The following is a 26,287-nucleotide window of genomic DNA, read 5'->3' on the forward strand; positions in this document are numbered from 1 at the left end:
GACTCAAGTGAAAAAGCTGCCCCTACTGCTCAGAAATTTAGAGTCCCTTGATTGTGTCCTATTACCTGGAACTGGGAAATGAAGTGATTCACCAAAGCAAGTCTTCATGACTGAGGTTGGTGTGCTATCCACTAAGCAAAACTGCCTTTCTCTTGTATCCATTTGATCAGTGTTCCTTCCCCTCTTCCTTCTCCATGTCACATTCTGCCACCTCCCAAATCTCCTGCCATTGGGGTTACTCCCCGTCTTGTTTACATCCTTTACCTCCACACAGGCAGAGCCTACACTTCTGGGATGTTCTCCTCCTGTTCTCTTTGAAAAATTCCAAGCTTTCTGCCAAGCATCGCTCAGGGGCAACCTCCTACCTGAGCCCTTCAGGGTCTCTCAAGTTATTAATCCCTGTCTGTTAGTTTCCATTACTTTATATGCTAGAAACACTTAATGTTTGCTGAATTCAGTTGACTCCTTCCTTTGCCAACTCTTAAGCTATAATATGTGAATTTTAGATTTACTCCACCCTGCTTAGTCTTTAGAATTCTAGCAACCAGGAATGTATACACCCCCACTTAAGGATTAAGTGTCGGGGAGGATGGTCTGTGACCTGTGTGTACTAGCAAGTGACAAACTGGAGATGACTGACTGCCCCTGGGCTGTCCTAAGCCAAGTTTAAGCCACCATTGGCACATGTGAGACACAGGAATTGATGTAAAGAACTGCCTTTATATTTCGTGTCACTTCCTGTGAGAGGGACTTTTGTAGCTTTTGTGAACTTGGGTGGTAAAACTTGACTTGGAGGAGCTCTGAAACCTGAGTCCTGAGACTGCTTCCCTTAGGCGACCACATGGTGAGTGTTAAGGCTGACTTCCCTTTCCCTTGATCCTTCTAAAGGTTCCAGCCTCCAAGGAGGCCCCTCATCTTGGAGGAAGCCTCCTAGCTGGAAGCTGAGCTAGATTTAATCTTCTGGGAAGACCCCTTGGCTGAGAGGCCTCTGAACTCCCCCTGACTCAGACCAGGCCGGAGTAGATCTTTACCCCTTTCCCTCTTTCTCCTTCTTCTTAATTTCATAAATAAACCACCATAAAATTTCATCCTGACTTGAGTATTTCATTGGGATTTAGAATTTAAATCCCTGGTGACCACTAAATAATATATTCAGTCTCAACCCAAAAATTTAGCCTTAACAAATATTAATTGAGGTTTCAGTGACTTCTAAGTGCTTATACGATAAAACATCAGTTGCTCATCTTGGCATTCAGGACTCTCTACAATCTGGTAACAACTAACCTCCCTTGTCATGTCTTACATTCTAGCCACATGGGATTGCTTGCTTTTCCATTTTCACCCTGCCTCATCCCAATTCCATGCCTTTGGCAAAGGGAAGAGGAGTGTTAATATAAAGTTTACATGCTGCAAAGCATTTACGAATATTGGATTCTCACTGGCTCCTCACAACAATCTTGTGATATAAATCTTATTAGGCACAGTGCCTAATATAGAGATTGTGTTTACTAAATGCTCATTGGTGGATCAATGGAAAATTTACCTAGTATATGTGTCTGTCTTGGCTGGAAGGTGAATTCAGTGATTCCATTAGCCCCCATTTTTTGATTAAGGAAACTGAGGTTAAGTAACTTGCCCAGGGTCACATAGCTAATAAGTGTCTGAGGTCAGATTTGAACTCAGGTCTTCCTGCCTCTGGGCCCTGAGTTCTTCTATTTACTTCACCACCTCATTGATTCTAGACAGCTCAAGTTATCCCTCTTACTTGAAATATGCTTCCCCTTCTCCATGTCTAAATTCATCCTGGTTCTTAAGCCCAGATGAGATGGTACATCCTTCAGGCCTTAACTCTGCCCTGCCATACCAGCCAAGAGGGACTATTTTCTCTTCCACAAATACCCATAAAAAGTTGCCCAGCCCTCCCTTTAGCATCTCTTATTTTGATTATTCACATCCCTCTCCACACCCTCAGCATCGTTGACATCGAGTACAGTATTATTGGAGGTGATTCTCATCACAAACTCCAGTGAATTGCCATTCCCCTTACCCACCCCTCCCATGTCCCATATCTTTGCCTTTGCCCAGACTATCCCCTCTGTATGGAGTGTTTTCCCAACTTCATCTCTGTCACCAAGAATTCCACCTTCCTTTTTGGATGTGGCCAGTGTTAGAACTGGTTTTGCCTATATGCTACCAGGGTCATTTTTTCCAGGGGTCCAGGGAATGATGGGGAGGTGGAAGGCAGTTTAAAAAATTTCTCATTCATTGAAAACAATTTCAAAAGTTCAGTTCAAGTGTCAAGTCCTGAGCCTGGATCATTCAATGCCTGCCCCTCCCTCTTCCCCCTCCAGAAATGACTGAATTTACTTGTATCATCATAAAGCTCCGGCTGGAATGGAATTCAGAGGCCTTTGAGTCCAACTATCTAGTTTTACAAATGGGAAAACTGAGGCTTTTGGTGTACATGGTCTTCCACCCAGGACAAGGTAAGCCCTTTCAGGGCAGAGATTTTTGCTTTTCTCTCTAGTCCCCAGTGCCTATCACATAGTAATAAAGAGTGTTTAATAAATGCTTGTTGCAGAAATAGTTGATGGAGACAGCATCCATCACTTTGGGGCAAGCATCATGCAATGGAGTCAACAATAGTACATTTAGGGGGGAAAAAACTAAGCTAAAAATGTCTGTCTTCAAAGTCAAGAAGTTCTGTCCCACGTGGTACTTACAGAAGCATTTATTTGGTGACACCCCGAATCATGGGTCCATAGGATTTATAACTAAAATGGATCCTAGAAATCACCTAATTCTAACCTCTAACATTTCACAACAGAACAAATTAAGCCCCAAGAGGAAAAAATACCTCAATTGAAGCTTTGCAGCATGACTCTGAAGGCTTACTCTCAGTGTGATCCATCATAAGTCACTAACCCTCCCAACTAAATTTCCCACTCCCTAAAGGGAAGGGAATGCAATTCCATGATCCTCCTGGTCCCTGACCCTAAGGCCCAGAGTTTCCAGTGAATGGTCACAACCAGGGGTCACAATTTCCCAATGAAGGAAGGGTCATTTTAAAACCTCTAGGTTTGGGGTTCTTAGCCCTTTTATATGTGTGCCAGACCCCTTTGGTGTTAATCCACTGACATCTATAGACTCCTTCTCAGAATCATGTTTTTAAGTGTATAAAATGAAATTCATAGTATGACAAATAACACCAATTAAATTGAAATAAAAATGTAAACTTTCCCCATTGAAATTCATGGGACCCCTGAAATCCCTTCAATCTAGACCCCTTGCAGGTTTGTGGATGCCACATTAAGTCCCTCTTCCTTAATCCTACCTTCTACTTTGTATATATTGTGGATAGACCTGTTTCTTCTAGAGCAGCATTGATGAAGGTTTTCAAGTTCTAATGCCCAAAATGCAACTTCAAGCTGCCTGTGAGTCCCCTGTATTACCCTAGAGATCAGAGGGAGGAAGTGCTCATTTTGGGTGGCTGGACAGTAGGGCAGGACATGCAAAAAAAAAAAAAAAGTCCTCAGATGCTGGGAAGAGGAGGAATGGAGCAGCTTTCCTGGTGCTGGTTTGGCACATGTGCCAATATTTCACCAATGCTGTAGGCACTGGTTTTGCCTTTTCTTTATATACCCAGCTTTTGGCACAGTGCCTAATATAGAGATTGCATTTGTTAAATGCTCATTGATGGACCAATGGAAAATTTACCTAGTATATGTGTCTGTCCTGGCTGGAAGGTAAATTCAAGGATTCCATGGAAGGTTACCTCCTCCCCCAGTCCCTTCCAGTGGGAGCTCCAGTCACCAGCCCTAACTAGCTTTGATCCCTTCACCTCCACAAGCACAAAACATACCTTAAGTTTATAACAAATACTGTTTGAGCTTTTTAATATATATATATTACAAATGTCTGAGACCAATCACACATTTCATTGTGTAGAGTATATTTACAAAAAAATATATATTACAATATTTTTTTCCTAAGTGAACAATTGACCTGAACATCAGCAAGCTGTCGCTACCAAATATGTCAAAGGAATGCAAAAACCTCTTGTTCCGTATAAGTTAAGAGTTACGAGATCAGCCGGGGGTCCAGAATTAATGCATCCAGAAAGCAAACATGGCGGGGAACCCAAATGGTTCAGGTCAGGAAAGAGCCTCTCTCTCTTTGCTGAGGACATAAAGGTAATGATGCTGGGAGCCATGAACACCGATGGGTTAGCCCAAACATGATACAAAGCTAATAGACTTCTATCATTTCAAAATGTACATTACATCCACAGGAGATCCTTTTTCTTTTATTAATAGTAGTATTATATAGGCGTCGGTCACACAATATCTACAAGATGAGGATGAGAACAAAACAAGTCACAGGACCATGGAGGCTCACATTCCAGAGTCAAAGAGGACAAGCACAGACTGGACCAAAACATTGTTTCTGAACTGGTTAATAAATAACATCCAGTTGGTTATGGTTACCTCAAATGCTTTATGTTTGTATAGAAGGGAAGGGGGAAGAACATCATTTGCAAGATTCACATCATCGGTAAATGGCAGTAAATAAATATGGACCCTATACAACCAGAAAGGGGAGAGGGGAGGACCCAGTGATGAAGAGGAGCAGGAGGAGGAACGGTGCCCTACCAAACAGGATGTATTTTGACATGCTGCTTTTTCAGTATTTTCAGTGCCATAAGGAAATTAAAATGGGAAAAGAAATGATTGTCTTTAAAAACACCAACTTGATATCACCATGGTTTTTGATATGGAATTTTCTCTAAAGAATGAGCCCCGAAATCTTCTTATCTGTCTGTCTGTTGGACCTACTGAATGAATGAAGTAAAGAAAGAGGAGGTGAGATTGGGTTGAGCCAGGATAGGTGTGAGAAGCCCCACTGTGGGCTGAATTCCACCTTGGAGAAGGGCTAAGCAGCTTCTCTTTTTCCCTGGACCATCTGCAAGGAGGTGAATGTTTCTGCTCCTTTCAAACCAATTAGCCTTCTGGAAGGAGCTGTCCAGGACGGGGTCCCAGACTTCCCCAGGTGAATAACAGGCAAGGAAACATTGGCAAATCATTTGACTTGGTATGGGAGCAAACTTGCAGTTTTCTAAGTACCAACCCTTCCAATTCTTTGCTTCCTAGATCCTCAGGAAGGCAGAGTTTCTTCTGAGTGCAAATTCTGATAATGCCAACTCCTTCAGAACCTGCTTCTAGACAAGGACAACACTTGGGACTAGGAAAAAAATCATGGGGCAATCTACCCCTCTGGGATACGAATTAAAGGAAAAAAAGATTCCCTTCCATCTGGCACAAAACTACTCAATGGTGGGTTTCCAAAAGATTATTAACCATAGCTTGAAAAATAGAAATGGAGCTGAGGACTCCCCTTGAACTGATCAAGCCAAATCACGTTATAATCAATGGACAGCCTAATGGAGTCCCACTCTTTCCAAATGGCTGATGAACCAAAATAACAGTATAGAATGATGCTTTAGGCAGAAGTACATATCCAAATGGTTTGGTTCTGCTCAAATCTGTCTGATCTGGTGACATGGAGAAAACCAACACCTAAAAGAACTTCCCGGTTTCCATCAGGGTGATTTCCTTACCTGAAATGTTTCCCTCCCTTTTTCCTAAAGAACAAAAATTCTACCCCTTCTTGGGCAAGGAGATGAAGGTCACCTCTGATCCAGTGTACACCATCTCTCCTGCCCACTCCCCCAATCCCAAGACATTCAAACGATCTGTTTGGTACATATTGCCGCAGATTCCTTGGGGCCGTGGCGTATAATTGTCGGGTCACATTCTGGAAGGTTTCTGGTGAAAACATCCAGAATTCTTTATTCATCAGGGACCGGACAGGCAGAAAATTTAATTGTTTGCTCTTGAGGGGTGTCTCATTTGGGTTCATCTGTGAAAATCTCCGTCGGGACAAGAGAAAGAAGCATTAGCCTAGGTCTGTAGCGGAGACAGAGGAAAGAACAGGTTAATACAAGGGCTTTTGGCCTTGATTTTCAAATTCAGACCAGGCGTCATTCAGCTCCATGAAGATCATCTTCGCGTATTGTTCGTATGGCTGCCCCGTAGCCTGGAAGGAAAAAAGAGAAGGAGACGGTGCATTACAAACCATGGATAACAATTCAGTTTCTGGGAAAAAAACGTGCTTACAACAAGGGGACTTTGAATGAAGGAAAGCTGCCAGACTGAGCCACTGAACCTTTATCCTTTGCAAGGCAGCTAGTTAGCTTAGCAGATACAGAGATGGATGTTGGAGTCCAGAAGATCTGGGTTCAAATCCTGCTTCCCATAGTAGCTGGATGACGGATAAAATGATATAATCTCTCAATCTCAATTTCCTCATTTGTAAAATGGGGACAATAAAAGTATCGGTTTCACAGGGTTGTTGTGAGAATCAGATGAAGTACTTTGTAACCTTTAGAAATGTCGACATTATTATTGATGATGATAATAGTCTCTAACTCTAAATCTGGAGCCCTCAGAAGAATTCCCAACGATAGGGAATAATGGAAAGGACAATGATAAGTTTAGAGCTATAACTAGCAACCTTTGTACTGGGGCAATTAAGCCCATAGAGTGTGTCAGGAATTATGCTGGGCTCTGGAGATACAAAGAGGAAAACCAAAGGGTCCCTGCCTTCAGGGAGCTTACCCTCTTCCTGAGAGGGGTGCAAGCAATAATAAAAGTAGTCAGGTCACAGGGTTTGTGTGTGAGGAGAATGGAGTCCCCAGGACATCAGAAGGGTGTTGTTTGTCCTGGGGAGGCTGTGAGAATGGGGCGGGATGCTGGAGAAGCCAGGGAGTAGGGTGCGGGCGGATGAGAGGCATCTGACTTGGGAGCAGCCAGCAGGGAGAGGAAGATGCCACTCGATACTTTCTGTTTTGTCAAAGTTTGTTTTCTCGCTGGGATTTCATCACCCAGCAAGCAAATGCATTCTCCCAATGCGGAATCAATCGCCCGGAACACTGAGACACGTGGTGATTTGCCAAGGCTTAGAAAGACAACAAATATCGAAGGCAGAACTCAGAACTAGGTTTTCCTGACTTTGAGACTCTGCATCGATGCTGTCATACTTCTTTGGCACCTTCTTATTGTCACTAATTATTCTTACCAACTGGGCACTCCAATCGTTGGTAGGCCACCATCGGGCTAGCAGTGTGATCAGTACCCTTGAAGTTTTGGGGAACTAGCCCCAAAGCCCTGGTCTCCCCATTACAGGCAAGAAGGCAAATTTAATTTCTCAATAGAGACCTCTGAGCAGCCCCACCAAATCCTCATTTTGATATTTGGAAAACAGTGTGGCAACTCCCTGAGGGCAGGGACTAATCTGGGTTCCTTTCTTTCCTTTTTATCACCAGTGCTTGGCATACAATACAAAACCAAACAAAGGATACCTTCCATTTTAGAATTAATACTTTGTTGGTTCCAAAGCAGAAGAACAGAAAGGGCTAGACAATAGGATTAAGTGACTTGCCCAAGGTCATACAGCTAGGAAGAGTCCAAGGCCAGATTTGAACCTAGGACTTCCCATCTCTAGGCCTGACTCTCAATCCACTGAGTCACCCAGTTAATAATACATACTTAATAAATGTTCTTTGATTGGTAGATTACTTAATAAATGGCTATGCACAAAGACCAGATGGTATCTTCTTTTTCCCTGATCTCCCATGTCTTCAAATTCCCACATTCTCTTTTTTAAAGAACATTCTCAATTTTTCATGATGAGTTGTTGGATTATCATGAGGCAAGACTCAGACCCTGGTTTTCCTGACTCCAAGGTTCTCCTTCTATCACATTATACTACTTCCTAGTAGCATCTAGTTGTCCTTACCAACTAGGTGCTACAAACAGTAGCTGGTAGTCAGGCTTTTAGCCTGAAGGCATACAGGCAGGAAGTGGATTAAGCCTGAAATTGGAGGGGTCAGAAAGACTTGAGTTCAAATCCAGCTTCATACTAGCTCTGTGATGCTGAACAAATTCCTTCCCCTCTTTCAGGCTTGGTGCATCTTATCTGAAAAATAATCCATAAACAATGGCACTTACTTCATAGGGTGCCTTCAGGAATCAAATGGAATACCAAATATAAATCAATAACTGCATTATTATTGCTATCATTATCATTACTTTTTCATCTCTTTGAGTTAAGTGAATGAAGTTGCTTCTTATTGGCCCATCTGTTGAGAATCAGTTCCTAGAAGAGGCATGATGGGAAAAAAAAACAAGCCCTCAAATATATGCCTTACAAGCCCTGCTCCTTGGGTATTACTTTAACCATGCTGCTGCCATTTTGTAGCTATTTATGTAGCTGATGCTATTTAAGATAGAAATGTGGCTCATTCCAGTCTGTTATTCTTGCTACAGTCAAGTGGTTCGTGATGTTTTCTCTCCTGTTAAACATGAAGAGAGGTACGACCTGCCTCTGAGTTCCTTAGAGTGCTCAGAAGTGTTCCAAGCAACTAAGACTCCAAGATGCATCCCTCCATTTCTAGAGCAAGCTTCCTCCCCCAGAAGTTCTGGACTATCAGTGAAATCTAGAGTCCACTGCCAACTCCTATAGCTGAACAACACAGCTGCCAACATGCAAATGTGTAGAGATCAAGGAGAAGTCGACATTGGTGAGCTCCTGGAGAGAGAGGGCCCTTTGGGTTTGACTTTGGGCCCCCAGTCCCTAGCATAATGGTTTGCACATAGTAGGTGTCTGAAAAATATTTGTTAACTTGATAAAAGTTGCTTTAGAAGTTATTCATTTGACTCTATGTATTCACTGCAGTTTGGGGAACTCAATCAATTGATCAAAAGCACTGATAAGCCCCCAACCCCACCTGGGGATACAAAGACAAAATGATACAACCCCTGCCCTCAAGCAGCTTGCATTCTACTGGAAAAGACAACACATACACAGATAAACATGTACAAAACATATGCAAGGTCCTAGGTGCTGGGGGAAATGGGGAAAGGGGAGGGAACAAGCATTTATTAGTACCTACTATGTGCTAGGCACTATGTTAACCCCTTAAACAACTATGGCACAGATGAGACCACAGAGCCTTCATTCCTTGGTCTAGACTAAAGACCCCATTATAGAAGGTTTAACCCTTTCAGTTCTGGAGCTCCTTCCCTGGGGCTCATGTGACCTCAGTTGAAGATATGGACCACTGTATCCCAACTGACCCTCTCCTCTATATGTGTGTCTCCCTTATTATATTATAAGGAAGGTCTGTGAAGGAAGGGACTGTTTTATGATTGTAAAGATAATAGAATATTAAATAAATAAATAAATATTATAAATATATTGTAAAACTATCTAACGTGCTTGGCACTATAGTGAGCCCTTAATAAGTGATTTGTGATTCATCCGTTTATTTATCTCTGTATTCATTCAGTCATGGATTCATACATTCATTCACTAAAATTTGCAGGGTAGAGATGATGAGGCAGCCTGTGGCCTAGGACATGCCCATTCCACGCTTATGATGGCAAAAATGCAAGAGTGCAAAGCAAGCCAGAAAGTGGGGACATTCCCCGGAGAACATGGGTGACCTTTAGCCAGCTTCCTCCCATTCTACTCACTTTGTCTGGATGGACCACGAGCACGGCCCGCCGGTAAACCTTCTTCACCTGCTCAGGGGTGACGAGGTCAGCCATGCCCACCGGCTTCCACTTGGTCTCTCCTGCCCACAGCACTGTATGCATGGTGGAGAGCAGGGCCCTGATGTTCCTCTCCTTCCCTTCAATCCATTCCAGGATCTGGAAATGAAGAAGCAGAATTTGGTGCCTTGCATCATCCTTGCAATGACAAAGAGCCTTCTCCTGCCAGGGAGGCAGCTGAGGGTCAGGGTCCAATAGGACGTGATTAAGCACATGGCACTGCTGTAAGAGAGCAGAACTCAGCGGCCTGTGGACTTCGTACATCCTTGGGAAATCATGGCAGACACGACAGTGGATTCGATGTCAGGAAAACCTACATCATTTGGGTTTTTAAATTAGTATCCAGGGGGCATCTGGGTAGCTCAGTGGATTAAGAGCCAGGCCTAGAGATGGGAGGTCCTAAGTTCAAATCTGGCCTCAGATACTTCCCAGCTATGTCACCCTGGGCAAGTCACTTGATCCCCCCCCCTTGCCTAGCCCTGACCACTCTTCTGCCTTGGAGCCAATACACAGTATTGACTCCAAGACAGAAGGTAAGAGTTTTAATAAAAAAATTAGTATCCAATAATTAAGTATTATTTTTTATAAAGTTTTATTAATAATAACTAAAATAAAAGAACTAAGTGAACCCATCCTGGTCCCGCGAGAAGAGGGAGGAGCTACAGAACTTATTAAAAAAATGTAATCATGCAAACATGGAGGCGCAGGAGAGATTAAAGGGAATTTTGGGAAATACTAAGGGACTTCTGGGAGATGAAGTCCAAGGGTTCAAAATCTCCATTTATACAATCAAAATTCCAGTTCTGCCATTTATGGTAGGCAAGTCAGTTAACCCCTCCAACCCTCAGTTTTCTCATCTTTATAAATGGAATCATACTACTTGAACAAGAATTGCCCAGGATAGTCAGACTGAGATAGGCTGCAATCTGTGTTATTAGAAGGAACTTCCTAAATATATCATAGATTTAACTAAGCACTGAGTCCCTGCTTCAGAAGTCTATGAGGCTGTGTGACCTTGGGCAGGTCACTTAACCCCCCTTGCCTAGCCCTTACCACTCTTCTGCCCAATACACAGTATTAATACTAAGACAGGAAGTAAGGGTTAAAAAAAAAGTCTGTGAGGCCCAAATTAGAAAATATGATATGGCACTATTGAGTTTTTAAGTTTGCAAAGCATTTTAAATATTCTATTTCATCTATAAATAGAACAATGGACTTGGAGGCTGGAGAACCCAGGTTCAAATCCCACCTTAGGCATTTACTGGGGGTGTGAGCCTAGGGAATTGACATAATCAATCTCTTGAAGTCTCAGTTTCCTCTTTTGTAAAATGAGGGAGTTGAACTCAATGGCTTCAGAAGATCTTTTGTAAGTCAGCTTCCAGTGATAGGAAACTAAATCTAGGACTAAAGGATCCTATGAAGAATCCCATGAGATGAATGAGATTGGAAACAGAGGTAGGAACCCAACTGAGGAGTTTATAGTTCATTCCAGAAACAATAAGAACAAAGAAATAAAAAGCGAAACCATTGAGGCCCTCAGGGAGCTTATACTCTAATAGGGGAAATAACACATATAAGGGAATGGGCTGACTTGCAAAGAGTGTGTTATAGAAATGAACAGTCCCATTTTCCAGATAAGTAAACAGGCTCAGAGAATTAAATGTCTTTCTTAGTGTTAGTTCTATATTTAGTAAGGAAAGGAGCAGGATTCACACCCATAGCTTCTATCAATCACCCATCCAGATGCTACACCAAGCTATTATTCTATGTATGTAAATCAAATTATAAACTTTGAAGATATTATTAAAATGCCTGTTAATAATTTAAAATAGCTGTTCTCAACATATGAAATCTGAATTTTGAAATACAAAGAAAAGCTTCCATTACAGAAATCCGTTCTTTAATGAAACTAGTGGGGAGAAAGGTTCTGTGCAGAGAGTCAATCAGTAAAGACACAATTCACAAAATGAAAACTGGGGAGCCCAAGGCATGAAATCATCTGAAGACCATGATCATGAACCCAGGGCAAAAAGGGACCTCACTGGCTAGGAAGTCTAACCCTCTTATTTTATAGAAGAAGAAACTGAAGCCCAGGGACATTAAAGGACTTGACCAAGAGCACACAGTCACGAGTTTCCAAATCAGAGAATCATCACAGGATACTGGACCAAGGGCTTGAATGGGCCTTGTTATTCAGCTGATTTAGTCATGTATGACTCCTTGTGACTCTGGAGTTTTCTTGGCAAAGATACCAGAGTGGTTTAGCATTTTCTTCTCCAGCTAGGAAAGGAGGAAACTGAGGCAAATGGGGTTAAGTAACTTGACCAGGGTCACACAACTATTATGTGTCTGAGGCTGGATTTGAACTTAGATCATCTTGACTCTAGGTTTGGAGCTTTATCCTCTGTGTCAACTAGCTGCAACTCCTCTCATTTCATCATTGAAGAAACTGAAGCTTCAAGAGGTCAAGTGACTTGGCTAAAGTCATCCTAATAAGTGATAGAGGTTGGATTTCAACCCAGATCCTCTGGCTCCAGAGCAGTGTTATTACCAGTAGATGCTGTTACAATCAGCATCTAAAAGCTATAAAGCATGTCATAGAATCTCAGACCAAGAAGGGACTTTAGTGGTCATCAAGTCCAATCTGTCCCCCATTACAACATCTCACAAGTGGTCATCCAGTCTTTCTTGGAAGAGGGCAGAGGGATGCACTACCCCACTTATATAGCTCATTCCACTCTGGGAACAAAGACACCCCCTTCTCAATACTGAGACATCATTAATCCTGCTGTTTGGATGTGAGTCATGGAGCCCAACAGTCTCCAAGAAACTAAAAATGAGTCAGACCTCTTAGAGGACAAGGGGCGGCTCATGGAGGGTCCCAGCTGGCTACACTATCTGATAAATAAAGAACCATGTGGAAGTGGCATAAGGGATAAAGAGAAATGGATGCCTGAAAAAAAAAAGATAGAGTAGCCATATGGTGGGCTTGAGGATCTACCTGGCCAGCACTCATATCCTCCTCATAGCAAAAAATAGAGTGAGGAGCAGCTAAGTGGCTCAGTGGATACAAAGCCAAGTCTATAGATAGAAGGTCCTGTGTTCAAATCTGAACTTGGACATTTCCTAGCTGGATGACCCTGGACAAGTCACTAATCCCTTATTGTCTAGCCCATACCACTCTTCTTCTCTGGAACCAATCCCTAGTATTAATTCCAAGATGGAAGGTAAAGATTCTAAACTTTTTTTAAAGAAATAGAATAAAGGAGGTCCCCAGTATATTGGATGGACTCCCACCTCCGTAGAGATTTATGGAAAGATATAGATGAGAATTCCTTTGGATGGGTTGTGGTCTCAGTCATGGAGTGGAACATCCAGACACACCCACTGAGGGTCTGAGGATCCTCCTCATATGATCCCAGTTCTGCCCCCCTCCTTCCACCCAGGAAACCGATGCCAATTCCTCTTTGATGCAAAGACATCAGAGTTTGCACAGGTGAAATTGCAGAGCAAAGGAGAACTAAGTGGCTGTTTGCATCCTGTAATCACTATTTGTGTCATAACCAAATCATTTTCTCAGGCCTGAAGTGCCCTAGAGGCGCAAGATGCCTGTCACTTCTTCACAGTGTCGCCCTCCCAATCATTTCATCTTCCCAGGTCTTCAATTTCTTCACCGTCAAGGGGAGATTATACTCCTGGCGTGTTTGACAACTGAGCTGAGAGTCTGCAATCCAAGCAGTGTCCCCAGGCAATTCTCCTGCTTGAACCTCAAGACTGAGCTGTCACCTCTCATCACACCCTGCAAGAAGTCTGGAAGTGAGAAGGTAAGACCTGTATAGCCAGGGGACTTCAGAATCTGGCCACAGGTAAGTGCATGAGATGTCCGTTTGTTTAAAACAATGAGCCAATGGCAGATGAGAGGCAGCCACCCCACTGGAGTCTCCCCTAATTCCCCTCCAAACAACCTGACTTTTCATTTAGCATTTTGGAACATCAGAGCCAACAAAAGGCCAGGACGGGACATCCTTTTTTCTGCTTCTCTTACGAGGTCAACATGAGAAGTCTGTGACACTGAGGTGGAAGCCAGCCTGGAACACTTGCCCAGTCTTGGGCAGTTGCTGCTACAGCACTCACTTTGGGGAGCTCTCCATTCAGAAATAGGAAAGGATTCAGACAACTGGTCAGAAAGAGATTACAAGGGATCCATTCGCTGGCACTGGGTGCAGCTGGCACTGATTGGTATCTCTATTGCCCATATATGGTTTGGAGTCCCAGTTCCAAGGCAGAGAAGAACCCTGGGTAACTGTCACAAGGAATCAGGGATCCTAACTGAAGTTCCAATGTAGGGAGGAGTACTAGCAACTACAGGTGAACAGGGGCCCTTCCTGGGTAAAGACCAGAGTGCATACAAGGAGAGCAGTAACCACACTTCTTCCAGTATCACACCACCTTGGAAACACCAAAAACTTATAGACCTCTAGAACTAACTGAAAATAATAGCTTGGAAAAGCCCAAAGTTTGTGACAGATCCTACCCACTCCCAGGTGCACAGAACCCAAATTTAATGTAACAATCAAAGTCAAGATATAGGATGGAAAAAATGAGCAAACAATAAAAAAAGAACTTAGCCATAAAAAACTATTGTGGTGGCCAGGAAGACAAGGGACCCAAACTCAGAAGAAGACAACAATGTGAAAATAGCCACAACCAAAGCCTCAAAGAAAAATGCTGACTGGATGTAAGTCCAACAAGAATTTCTGAGAGAGTTAAAGAAAGAGATAAGAATGGTAGAGAAAAAAACTGGGGAAAAAAATAAAAGTAATGCAAGATAATTGTGAAAAGAGAATGAACAGCTTGGTAAAAGAGGCACAAAAAATAATGAAGAAAATATTTTTCCTAATGACAAAAGAAACACAAATTCACTGAAGAAAATAAAAAGTAAAATTGGCCAAATAGAAAATAAAGTACAGGGGGGCAGCTGGGTAGCTCAGTAGATTGAGAGCCAGACCTAGAGAAGGGAGGTCCTAGGTTCAAATCTGGCCTCAGACACTTCCCAGCTTGTGACCCTGGGCAAGTCACTTGACCCCCATTGCCTAGCGCTTATCACTCTTCTGCCTTGGAACCAATACACAGTATTGATTCCAAGATGGAAGGCAAGTGTTTAAAAAAATAATTTAAAAAAATAAAGTACAAAAACTCTCTGAAGAAAATAATTTCTTAAAATTTGGAACTGGGCGACTGGAAGCTAATATCTCCATGGGACATCAAGCAACAATCAAAAAGTGAAAAGAACTTTAAAATGGCAGAAAATGGGAAATATCTCATTGGAAAAACTACTGGCCTAGGGCAAGTAGGTGACTTAGTGGATTGAGAGCCAGGCCTAGAGAACAGAGGTCCAGGGTTCAGATCTGGCCTCAGACACTTCCTAGCTGTGTGCCCCTGGGCAAGTCACTTAACCCTCATTGCCTAGTCCTTAAGGCTCTTTTTCCTTGGAACCAATACACAGTATTAATTCTAAGATGGAAGATAAGGTTTTTTCAAATAAAATTATTTAGGAAAACTGATCCAATATTTTAGATGTAGAGGGTAAAATATAAATTGAAAGAATTCACCAACCAAAAACTGACCTTTGAGTAAACCTAATGAGTATAATCCTTAGGGCCGGTGGGGGGGAGGGAAGAGATGGATATTTAATGACATAGAGGACTTTCAAGCATCCCTGATAAAAAGACAAGAGCTGAATAGGAAATTTTACATTCAAACAAAAGACTGGAGAGAGCCAAAAAAAAAAAGTAAATATGAGAGAGAAATTATAAAAGATCCAATAAAATAAAACTGTTTATATTCCTAAATGGAAAGATAATAAATGTAATTCCTAAGAACTGTATAATTATTTTTTGGTTTATAATCTATTTCTTTTAAAATTTTATTTAATTGATTAATTAAGAATATTTTTCCATGGTTATCTGATTCATGTTCTTTTTCTCCCCTCCTCCCACCTCCCTGCAATACCAATGTGCAATTCCACTGGAGAACTCTATGATTATTAAGACAGAAGCAGTCTACAATGACAAAGGGCAGAGACATAAGTTAATTATATTGAGATAATCTCAAAAAAATGAAGAAGTGAGAAAGAAGGATGCAATGGGAGCGAGGGGAAGGGAGAGGTAGAATGGAGGAGATTCTCTCTTAGGAGGGGGATATGGGGGTGTGAAATGCTTGAACCTCACTCTCGAAATTGGTTCAAAGAGGGAAAGGGCATAGGAGGTACGAAAGGGAAGTGATACAAGTAACAACTCCAGTGCCCTATCCCATTCAAACAACTGAGCCTTGCACTCAGTCCCTTGTATCTCCAAATCTAATTAATGCTTTTACTAACTCATACCATCTAGGCAGGATGGATATATGTTTGGTGGGACCTGACCAGCCAGTTATTTCTAGCTCTTTTCTTACCTTCAGTTTCTCAGGGTCCATTTCTTTTGCCATTTCTTCCTTTCTCATTTCAGCTATTGTTCTGGGTCCCTTTTTATCTTTGTGAGCATTGAAGCCTTGACCAGACAGAAGGTCTTCAAAATCAGCTGTTTTTGATTTCCCCTCTATAAAATAAGAAAGCAATAATTAAACTATCCCCATATCCATAATCCTTCTTCCCCACCACTAAGAAACACATAGACCTTCACATAGAATACTTTCTTCATCAGGCCTCTAGACATGCATTGTATGAAGTAGAAAATGACTTGGCCTCGCTCCACAAAGACATGGTTGCCATTGTATCTTAATTTCATGACTCAGAATCATGGAGCCAACAAAGAACCTTTGAGATTATCTAGCATGATGATGTCACTTTACAATGAAATATACTGTATAAATAAACTAAGGGAGGAGAAAGGCGGTGAGTTGGGAGAAGGAGAGGAAGAGAAATGGTAAGGAGAATAGATAAACAGATAGAAAAAGAAAGGAATAGAGGGAGAGGAGAGAAGAGAGAAAGAGGCTAAGAAAGGGGATGAAAGATGGAGAAAAAGGGAAAGTGTGGAAAGAAGGGGACAGATGAAAAGAGAGGAGAGGAGGTAGAAGAAAGAGAGAAGACTGACTTCCTATCACTCTCCAATAATTAGTTCAAATCTTCTCTCCTCTCCTCCAGCCCTACTCTTGGGTAGCCCCTACATTGTCCTTAACAGAAAACAGTACCTCCTACTTTAATTTTTAAAAAAAATCTATAAATACAGATTATTCATTGTGAGCTTCCTCTTCATCTCTTCCTCATTCATCAAAAATACCCTTCATCATCCCAACTCTCTCCCATTTTGGCTCTAGGCTCAGAGGAAAATATGGTTCTTCTGCTGAAGCACAACCTTTCTGCTGTACCTTTGGTTACGTTCCCCCTTATCTTCTCTGGGGACTTCCCAATGTCTTCTCTCTATAATTATCTCCAATTTATCCTATATGTGTCTTATTTTCTGCCTACATTGTTTAAAAAAAACAAACAAGTTTTTCTCCCTCAGTAGATTATGAACTCCTTCACAGCAGAGGATTTTTTTTTGCCTTTCTTTGTACCCCTAGCACATAGCACAGTGCCTACAAATGTAGGCTTAGTACTTAGTAAGTAATTGCTGACTTGACTTGCCCCCTTTGAACAATTATTCTCTCTACAACATCAACTTCACCCTAAATACAGGTTTTTCTGCTACCTCTGAACATGCTCAGGTTTCCCAAAAACATTAAAAATCTGTCACTTGACCCTCTTGCTCCCTCAAGATAATGTCTACATTTCTTCTCTCCTTATAGAAAGCCAAGCTCCAAGAAAGAGTCCTCTGTATTCATTGCCTCTTCTTCCATATCACCTATTCACTTCTCATCTGAAATGTTTGGAAATTCTCTATTTCACTAAAAAATCTTCTTTTTCCCCTATAGGATTATATTTACTTTTGCTGGGTAACTTACTCTTGGTTGTCAGCCTAGATCTTTTGTCTTCTAAAATTTCATATCCCCAGGTTCTTCTCTCCTTTAGAGTGATGCCTACTAAATCTTGTGTGTTCCTGACTGGCTCCTTGGCATTTCTTCTTTTGACTGCTTGCAGTGTTTTTTTCTTTTAGGAGTTCTAGATTTTAGGTAATGGCGGATCCTTTCAATTTCTATTTTATCCTCTGATTCTAAGAGATCTAGGCAGTTTTCTATTATGTCTTCTTCAAGGCTGATGTTTAGGATTATTTTTGGTCATGTTTTCCAGGTAGTCCAGTGATTGTGAAATTCTTCCTCCTCAATAAATCTTATATTTTCTATTTTTCAGTCTTTTTCCTTTATTTTAATATTTTTGGATGCCTCATGGTGTTATTAGCTTTGATTTATTCAATTCTAATGTTAAGGCCAAGGGAAGAGAGTGTAGCCATTAATTTGAAAGTACTAAAGGAATCAAAGTGGATGGGGACAGAAAAAGGGCCATCCAAATTAGTTGTTAAGAGATGATTTAGCAGCTTTGAGAGAGAAATTTTGGTCAAATGTTAGAGACAGGAGCCAGCTTACAAGCAGTTAACTGGGCAAGTCAAAATGGCAGAGAAAAGGAAGAGGTATAGCTTAGATCATCTTCCAAACCTGCTCCACAAAGATCTCAAAAATGCACCAGATCAAATTCTACTGTGGAAACCCAAGAAAAAGCCAGGGTTGGTTTTTGGTTGTTTTTTTTCCCAGCCCAGAGAAGCTTAAGGAAACAGACAAGTTTGCAGGTCCTGGGAATGAGTTCTGTTTAGAAATCTGTGCAGAGCATTCCAGTGTCCCAGGATTGAAAAAGAACTGAGACTGGAGGTAGGGGACAGGAAGAAATCCCAGGAGATCCCTGGCTTAATGCAGAGTGCAGGAACAAGTGCCGACATCTTTGTTGCACATTACCCAGTTCTGGGTCATAGATTCAGTGGAGAGAGGAGTGGTCTCAGAGGAACAGTTACTTAGTGAGACCCTGCATTCTACACAAGGATCAAGTTCCAGAAAAAGGCAGTGGCTAGATGACTCTGGTCTCAGAAGCAGAGGTGGTCTTTTAGTCTCCAGTTTTGTCACTCTTAAATGGCAGAACCTTCCAGCATAATAATGGCCAAGTCCAGAAGCAGTCTACTGAAATGACCAACCATGCACAAGCCAACAGACCCAAATCTGGGTCAGGAACTTGCAGAACTCAAACCAGGAGGGCAATGACCTGACTTCATCAGGACTACATCACTTTGGAAACCCTGAAAGTCTACAGGACTCCAATTTGAACTATGAAAGCAGCAGAAGAATTTAAGAGGACAGGGGCTTAGGCCAGACATTTTTCCCTTAAGGGCCCAGAGTCCAGCACTAACATAATATCCAAAGTTAAGAAAAAGGGTGGAAGAATTCATAAATAAAAGAAGAATTCCACCATAGAGCTATTATGACAAAAAGCTTGAAACACAAACTCAGAAGAAGAGAATGACTCGCAAATGTCTATAAGCAAAGTCTAAAAGAAAAAAGTAGCTTGGACACAAGTCCAACAAGACTTCTTGGAAGAGTTACAGATATTTGGGGGTGGGGTTTCAGAGCTATTATTAATTTTACAAGTCAAATGAGTGCTATGGAAGAAAGATATGAAGAGAATTTATACCTCGAAACAAGAGATAAAAACTTAACCCTGTGAGGTAGGTGAAAATGGTATTTCTACCCTGATTTTCCAGATTGGAATTCTGTCTTCCTGATTCCAAGTTCAGCATGCAATCTACCAAATGATGGCGCTACCTCAATGCCCCCCCCCCTGCTTCTTTCCTACTTCATTGGGACTTCACTCGAGTTCCTGGACTGGACCATCTTAGAACAATGGCGACTGGTCTAGTTTATATGTGTTCAACTGCCTGATCTATCTTCCAAAGGTAACCAACAGACCACAATATCTGGTGATAAAAACTGCCACAATAGAGGATATCCACATGCTTTTAATTTAGAAACAAATGAAGATCAGAACAGTGACTGAAGTTCCCAGCCTCCTCACTATTCCCTCTTTCAAAAAAAATACTTGTTACCCTTAAAAACTCAGAAATTAAGTGAATTTTCTTCTCAGTTTCCCGCCATTTCTCACTTTAATACTCTCTCCTTTCTCTCTTCTGTCCCTTCTTCCCCCATCCAACTTCCACACACATTCACTCTGAACACCAGAACACAACACCTTCACGCTCAAATTGAATGGCATTACCCAAATTGGAAGGTCCTTTTCCACGGTCATTCTGACCACTTGGCATTGACGAGAAGCTGACGTTGTAGTTCGGTCTGTTCTGGGGAGAGGCGTGGGGCATGCTGGTCTGTGACTTGGATTGAGTTTGCTGCCATGAGTAGCCAGACCCCTGTTGCCATCCCCCACCCATTGGCTGGGGAGATGGCTTCTGTGGCGAGCTAAGTGGAGGGAATCCTCCCCCTAACCCGGTTGGTGTGGTGGGCTTGCTAGCAAATGCAGAACTACCTGCAATGAAAGGAAAAAGCACGTATTTTTGGCCATCTCTTAGCTATTTTTTGCAGCTCACATCTTCACAGGAATCATGTCATCAATTCAGTGAATGTTACCTTGGTTACAAAAAGGTCCAACTGAAAAAAGCTAGGACATTTCCCAATATCCTAATTTGTTCATGTGTCCTGCTAAAACTTTGGTTATTCTAGCTAATCCTAAAATTAGAGATTTAGAGGGAATTTTGGATCATTGTTGAGTCATTTCAGTTATGTCTGACTTTTTGTAATCCTATTTGGGGTTCTCTTGGCAAAAATACTAAGTGTCTTGCTATGTCCTTCTCCGGCTCATTTTATGGATGAGGAAACTGAGTAAACAAGGTTAAGTGACTTTCCCAGGGTCACATTGCTAGGAAGTGTCTAGGGTCAGAATTGAACCCAGGAGCTTCCAACTCCGGACCTGGCACTCTATCCACTGTACCACCTAGCTGTCCCTTTAATAAGATCTTATTAATCAAGAACTGGGCCATCAATTCTTGATCAAGTACTAATTGTGTCAGTAAACATTTAAAATCTTCTAATCTAATCCCTAATTTTTAAAATGAACAAATTGAAATACAGAAAGAGGAAACATGAAAGTAGTCTGTTAATAGTAAAGGTGAAATTTGAACCCAGATCTCTTGACTCCCTGTTGACAGATCCACCCATCCCCAATACTGTAGAGAGCCTGTTACTTCTATTTTCATTTTATCATAAAAGTAATCAGAATGATGGGAAATGCGTTCTTGTCATACACCCAGCAAGTTCTCATGAAACTAAGCATTTTTCAGGTGTGGCAGATGGCTGCTTGCTTTTCCTTACCCCTCCTTCAAACCTAAGACAGGCACCATAACACAATGGATAGAGCCAGTCTCAAATCCAGGAAGGGTTGTGTGATCTTGGGCAAGTCACTTAAACTCTGAGGGCTCTATCCAGTTCTCAAAGAGTTGCAGAGTAGGAATCAACCTGCTTTGGGAGAAGGAGCTTCCTCATCCAGAAGCTCCAAATACCAATGAGATCACAGATCTAGTCCCTACTTGCTCCTTCCAAAGGCTTTTACAGAGTTAAAGCATAGTGTATCCCAACAAATCATTGGATAGGTACCTTTGAAAGAAGTTAACCTTGGCTGCAAATAACACAAATTACAGACCTGAAAAACATGGATTAGTCTAGTCTTTCTCAAGAAGGAATAAAGGTAGGGGCAGCTAGGTAGCATAAAGAAGAGTGCCAGGTCTGGAGTCTAGAGGAGCTGGGTTCAAATTTGACCTCAGACGCTTCCTAGCTGCATGACCCTGGTCAAGTCCCTTAGCCCCAGTTGCCTAGCCATTACCACTCTTCTGTCCTAGAACAGCTACTTACTATCTATTCTAAGATAGAAGTTAAAGGATAGAAAGCAAACCCCACCCAACATGAAGGAATCATAATAGTAATTTCTTAAATAAACTATGATTTCCCATGAGCAAGTGAATGAGTGGCTAGAGGTTATCTTGTAATCTCTCTTGATTGGCCTCAGGCATGGCAAATTACTGGTCTCACACAATAAATAACAGCCTATCCTATGCAAAATTGAAGATTTTCATCCATAATAAGTGACTATTTTGACCTTAACCTGCTAAGTTGGCCCCAAGGGCGCCAAGGTCAGCAAATGGGTCCAGAGACTGCGGTTTGCTGTGATGCGTGGGGGTGTTGTGCATGGATCCCGTGGGGCTGGTGGCAGCAGACTTGCTTCCCATTCCAAAACCACCTAGAGAAGAAAAGAGAGACACCAGCCAATAACCATCCAATATTCACGGCTCGCCATCTCAAGCCCCATCACTGTCTGAGTGCCTCTGTCTCTGGGGTTAGTTCTCGGCAAAAAGGTCTCAGGAGAATCAAAACCAAGATTCAGTGCCCTGTACAAGGTTACTGAGCAAACACTGCGCGCTGTTCTCCTAAGTGAGTGCAGAAATCGCCTCTCTGGCTTTCTGGCTTGGTGGAGGAGGATGGGATTTATTGCCGTGTTGCCCTCCGGGCGTCTCTGCTCTAAACGTGCCTGATCTCTTCAGTCGGGTCTTAATCTCCAGGGCTCTCCCCATGCCAGCTGGCATGACCCAATTCAACAAGCTTCCAAATATGCCACAGCAGAAGTAAATAAGATGAACTCTTCAGGACGCCAGAAGATGACAACCCTCGTACTCTGGGATGTGGCACTCCCCATGCTTTTGCCTAGTTATCTTTCCTTTCTGAGCTCCATCATGTGTTGACTCATGTAGAGTTTATCACAATCCATCCCTTGGACTATTGTCTAACCACAATTCCCCCATCCTGTGCTTGGGCAGGTGGTTTAGGGAACCCAAACGCAAGACTCGGCCTCTGGTCCTGTTACACATCTCCTAAGGGGATTCATCTGAACATCCTGGATCCATCCTGACCATCATTCGTTGGGTGAATGACTGATCTCAGCTTTGTATGCCCTGCAGAAAACTCAGCATAACCTAAAAGGATCAACTTAGACATACTGCAAGCGCTTGCACTGGGTTTTGAACATCTTAAAAATGAAACAAGGCACCTGAACAACCAATGTGGGGATGATTACCTGGCTTACTGGGCCAGTCCCAACCTCCCGAAACATCTGGCTGGATGGAAACGGTGGGCGTGCTGGAAGCTGCCAAAGGGAAGAACGGGACAGATCATTAGTGGAAAAGCTTAAACGTCTAGGAACCAGCGTAAGAATTGGAAAGTGACCGATTCACAGAATTCCTTTTGTAAAGTTAACTTTCTGGGACTCCTAAACAATCACAGAAAGAGGCAGGTAAAGGAAGGAAAAAGGATGCTGGGAAATGCAAAAGGAATTCTGGGGAATGTAGTCCTGGGGCTCAAGATTTTCCAACTATACACTCACAAATGACTTAGCTTTCATCTTGTATTTGCTCTAGGGATATTTCTCTAAATACATATTATCTCTACTAGTAGAATTTGTCCTTACCAAGCAAAGGGGGTTCATTATTTGCTTTTGGGTCTGAAGCTTCTGGTACTTAATAAATGCTTGACTGATAAGCAGGTAATAAGAAAAGCTAAGCCTTGGAGACCAAAGGGACCTTCAAAGATTTGTTTCATCTCCATCCCACCAAGATCCTCCTCAAGTTTAATATAAATAAACATGGCCACATTTCTCTTTTTTTAAATGTTATAATATTTTATTTGATCATTTCCATGCATTATTCATTGATGACAAAGATCATTTTCTTTTCCTCCCCCCCACCCCACGTAGCCGACGCATGATTCCACTGGGTATCACATGTGTTCGTGATTTGAACCCATTGCCATGTTGTTAATATTTGCATTAGAGTGTTCGTTTAGAGTCTCTCCTCAGTCATGTCCCCTCAACCGCTGTAGTCAGGCAGTTGCTTTTCCTTGGTGTTTCTACTCCCACAGTTTATCCTCTGTTTATGAATGATGTTTTTTCTCCTAGATCCCTGCAGATTGTTCAGGGGCATTACACCGCCACTAATGCAGAAGTCCATTCCGTTCGATTATACCACAGTGTATTAGTCTCTGTGTACAATGTTCTCCTGGTTCTGCTCCTCTCACTCTGCATCACTTCCTGGAGGTCATTCCCATCTCCATGGAATTCCTCCACTTTATTATTCCTTTTAGCACAATAGTATTCCATCACCAACATATACCACAATGTGTTCAGCCATTCCCCAATGGAAGGGCATCCCCTCGTTTTCCAATTTTTGGCCACCACAAAGAGCGCAGCTATGAATGTTCTTGTACAAGTCTTTTTCTCCATTATCTCTTTGGGGTACAGACCCAGCAGTGCTATGGCTGGATCAAAGGGTAGACAGCCTTTTAGTGCCCTTTGTGCATAGTTCCAAATTGCCCTCCAGAATGGTTGGATCAGTTCACAACTCCACCAGCAATGCATTAATGTCCCTACTTTGCCACATCCCCTCCAGCATTCATTACTTTCCTTTGCTGTCATGTTAGCCAATCTGCTAGGTGTGAGGTGATACCTCAGAGTTGTTTTGAATTGCATCTCTGATTATAAGAGATTTAGAACACTTCTTCATGTGCTTATTAATAGTTTTGATTTCTTTATCTGAAAACTGCCTATCCATGTCCCTTGCCCATTTATCAATTGGAGAACGGCTTGGTTTTTTGTACAATTGATTTAGCTCTTTATAAATTTGAATAATTAAACCTTTGTCAGAGGTTTTTATGAAGATTTTTCCCCAATTTGTTGCTTCCCTTCTGATTTTAGTTATATTTGTTTTGTTTGTACAAAAGCTTTTTAATTTGATGTAGTCGAAATTATTTCTTTTACATTTTGTGATTCTTTCTATGTCTTGCTTGGTTTTAAAGTCTTTCCCTTCCCAAAGGTCTGACATGTATACTATTCTTTGTTCACCTAATTTACTTATAGTTTCCTTCTTTATGTTCAAGTCATTCACCCATTCTGAGTTTATCTTGGTGTGGAGTGTGAGGTGTTGATCCAAACCTAATCTCTCCCACACTGTCTTCCAATTTTCCCAGCAGTTTTTATCGAATAGTGGATTTTTGACTCAAAAGCTGGGATCTTTGGGTTTATCATATATTGTCTTGCTGAGGTCACTTGCCCCAAGTCTATTCCACTGATCCTCCTTTCTGTCTCTTAGCCAGTACCAAATTGTTTTGATGACTGCTGCTTTGTAATATAGTTTGAGATCTGGGACTGCAAGGACCTCTTCTTTGTATTTTTTTCATTGTATCCCTGGATTTCCTTGATCCTTTGTTCTTCCAAATGAACTTTGTTATGGTTTTTTTCTAAATCAGTAAAGAAATTTTTTGGAAGTTCTATGGGTATGGCACTAAATAGATAGATAAGTTTGGGTAGGATGGTTATTTTTACTATATTGGCTCATCCTATCCATGAACAATTAATATTTTTCCAATTGCTCAATTCTAGTTTTAGTTGTGTGGAGTGTTTTGTAGTTGTGTTCATATAGTTCCTGTGTTTGTCTCGGGAGATAGATTCCTAAGTATTTTATTTTGTCTAAGATGATTTTGAATGGGATTTCTCTTTCTAGTTTTTGCTGCTGAGCTGTGTTGGAGATATATAGAAATGCTGATGACTTATGTGGGTTTATTTTGTATCCTGCAACTTTGCTAAAGTTGTTGATTATTGCAATTAGCTTTTGGTTGAATCTCTAGGATTCTTTAAGTAGACCATCATGTCATCTGCAAAGAGTGATAACTTGGTCTCCTCCTTGCCTATTTTGATGCCTTCAATTTCTTTTTCTTCTCTAATTGCTATTGCTAGTGTTTCTAGTACAATGTCAAATAGTAGAGGTGATAATGGGCATCCTTGTTTCACTCCTGATCTTATTGGGAATGCATCTAGTTTATCCCCATTGCAGATGATGTTAGCTGATAGTTTTAGATATATACTGTTTATTATTTTTAGGAATGACCTTTCTATTCCTATGCTTTCTAGTGTTTTTAATAGGAATGGGTGTTGTATTTTGTCAAAGGCTTTTTCTGCGTCTATTGAAATAATCATGTGATTCTTGTTGGTTTGCTTGTTGATGTGGTCAATTATGTGGATGGTTTTCCTAATATTAAACCAGCCCTGCATCCCTGGTATAAATCCTACTTGATCATGGTGGATGACCCTTCTGATCACTTGCTGGAGTCTTTTTGCTAGTATCCTATTTAAGATTTTTGCATCTATATTCAGTAGGGAGAATCTTTCTCTGTTTTTGACCTGCCTGGTTTTGGAATCAGTACCATGTTTGTGTCATAAAAGGAGTTTGATAGAACTCCCTCTTTGCTTATTATGTCAAATAGTTTGTATAGTGTTGGGATTAACTGTTCTCTGATTGTTTGATAGAATTCACTGGTGAATCCATCAGGCCCTGGGGATTTTTTCTTGGGAAGTTCTTTGATGGCCTGTTGGATTTCATTTTCTGATATGAGATTATTTAAGAATTCTATTTCTTTTTCTGTTAGTTCTAGGCAGTTTGTATTTTTGTATATATTCATCCATATCACTTAAATTGGTGTATTTATTGACATATAATTGGGCAAAGTAATTTCTAATGATTGCCTTAATTTCCTCTTCATCAGAGGTGATGTCCCCCTTTTCATCTTTGATGCTGTTAATTTGCTTTTCT

General features: G+C 41.5%; 1 protein-coding gene across 1 annotated transcript in view; it reads right to left on the reverse strand.

Annotated features, from left to right (window-relative positions):
* Positions 1-3,868: 3,868 nt before the first annotated feature.
* DNAJC6 (DnaJ heat shock protein family (Hsp40) member C6) overlaps positions 3,869-26,287 on the reverse strand; it is a 64,390-nt gene continuing 41,971 nt past the window's right edge. The window contains exons 12-17 of the mRNA XM_056815013.1: positions 22,726-22,794; positions 21,760-21,894; positions 19,867-20,130; positions 16,128-16,270; positions 9,597-9,773; positions 3,869-6,096 (exon numbers count right to left, since the gene is read on the reverse strand). Coding sequence (XP_056670991.1) covers positions 5,995-6,096; positions 9,597-9,773; positions 16,128-16,270; positions 19,867-20,130; positions 21,760-21,894; positions 22,726-22,794 — 890 coding nt within the window. The 3' untranslated portion in view covers positions 3,869-5,994. The remainder of the gene's footprint in view (positions 6,097-9,596; positions 9,774-16,127; positions 16,271-19,866; positions 20,131-21,759; positions 21,895-22,725; positions 22,795-26,287) is intronic.

This window comes from Monodelphis domestica, chromosome 2 (assembly GCF_027887165.1).
Source record: "Monodelphis domestica isolate mMonDom1 chromosome 2, mMonDom1.pri, whole genome shotgun sequence".
Taxonomy (NCBI): Eukaryota; Metazoa; Chordata; class Mammalia; order Didelphimorphia; family Didelphidae; genus Monodelphis; species Monodelphis domestica.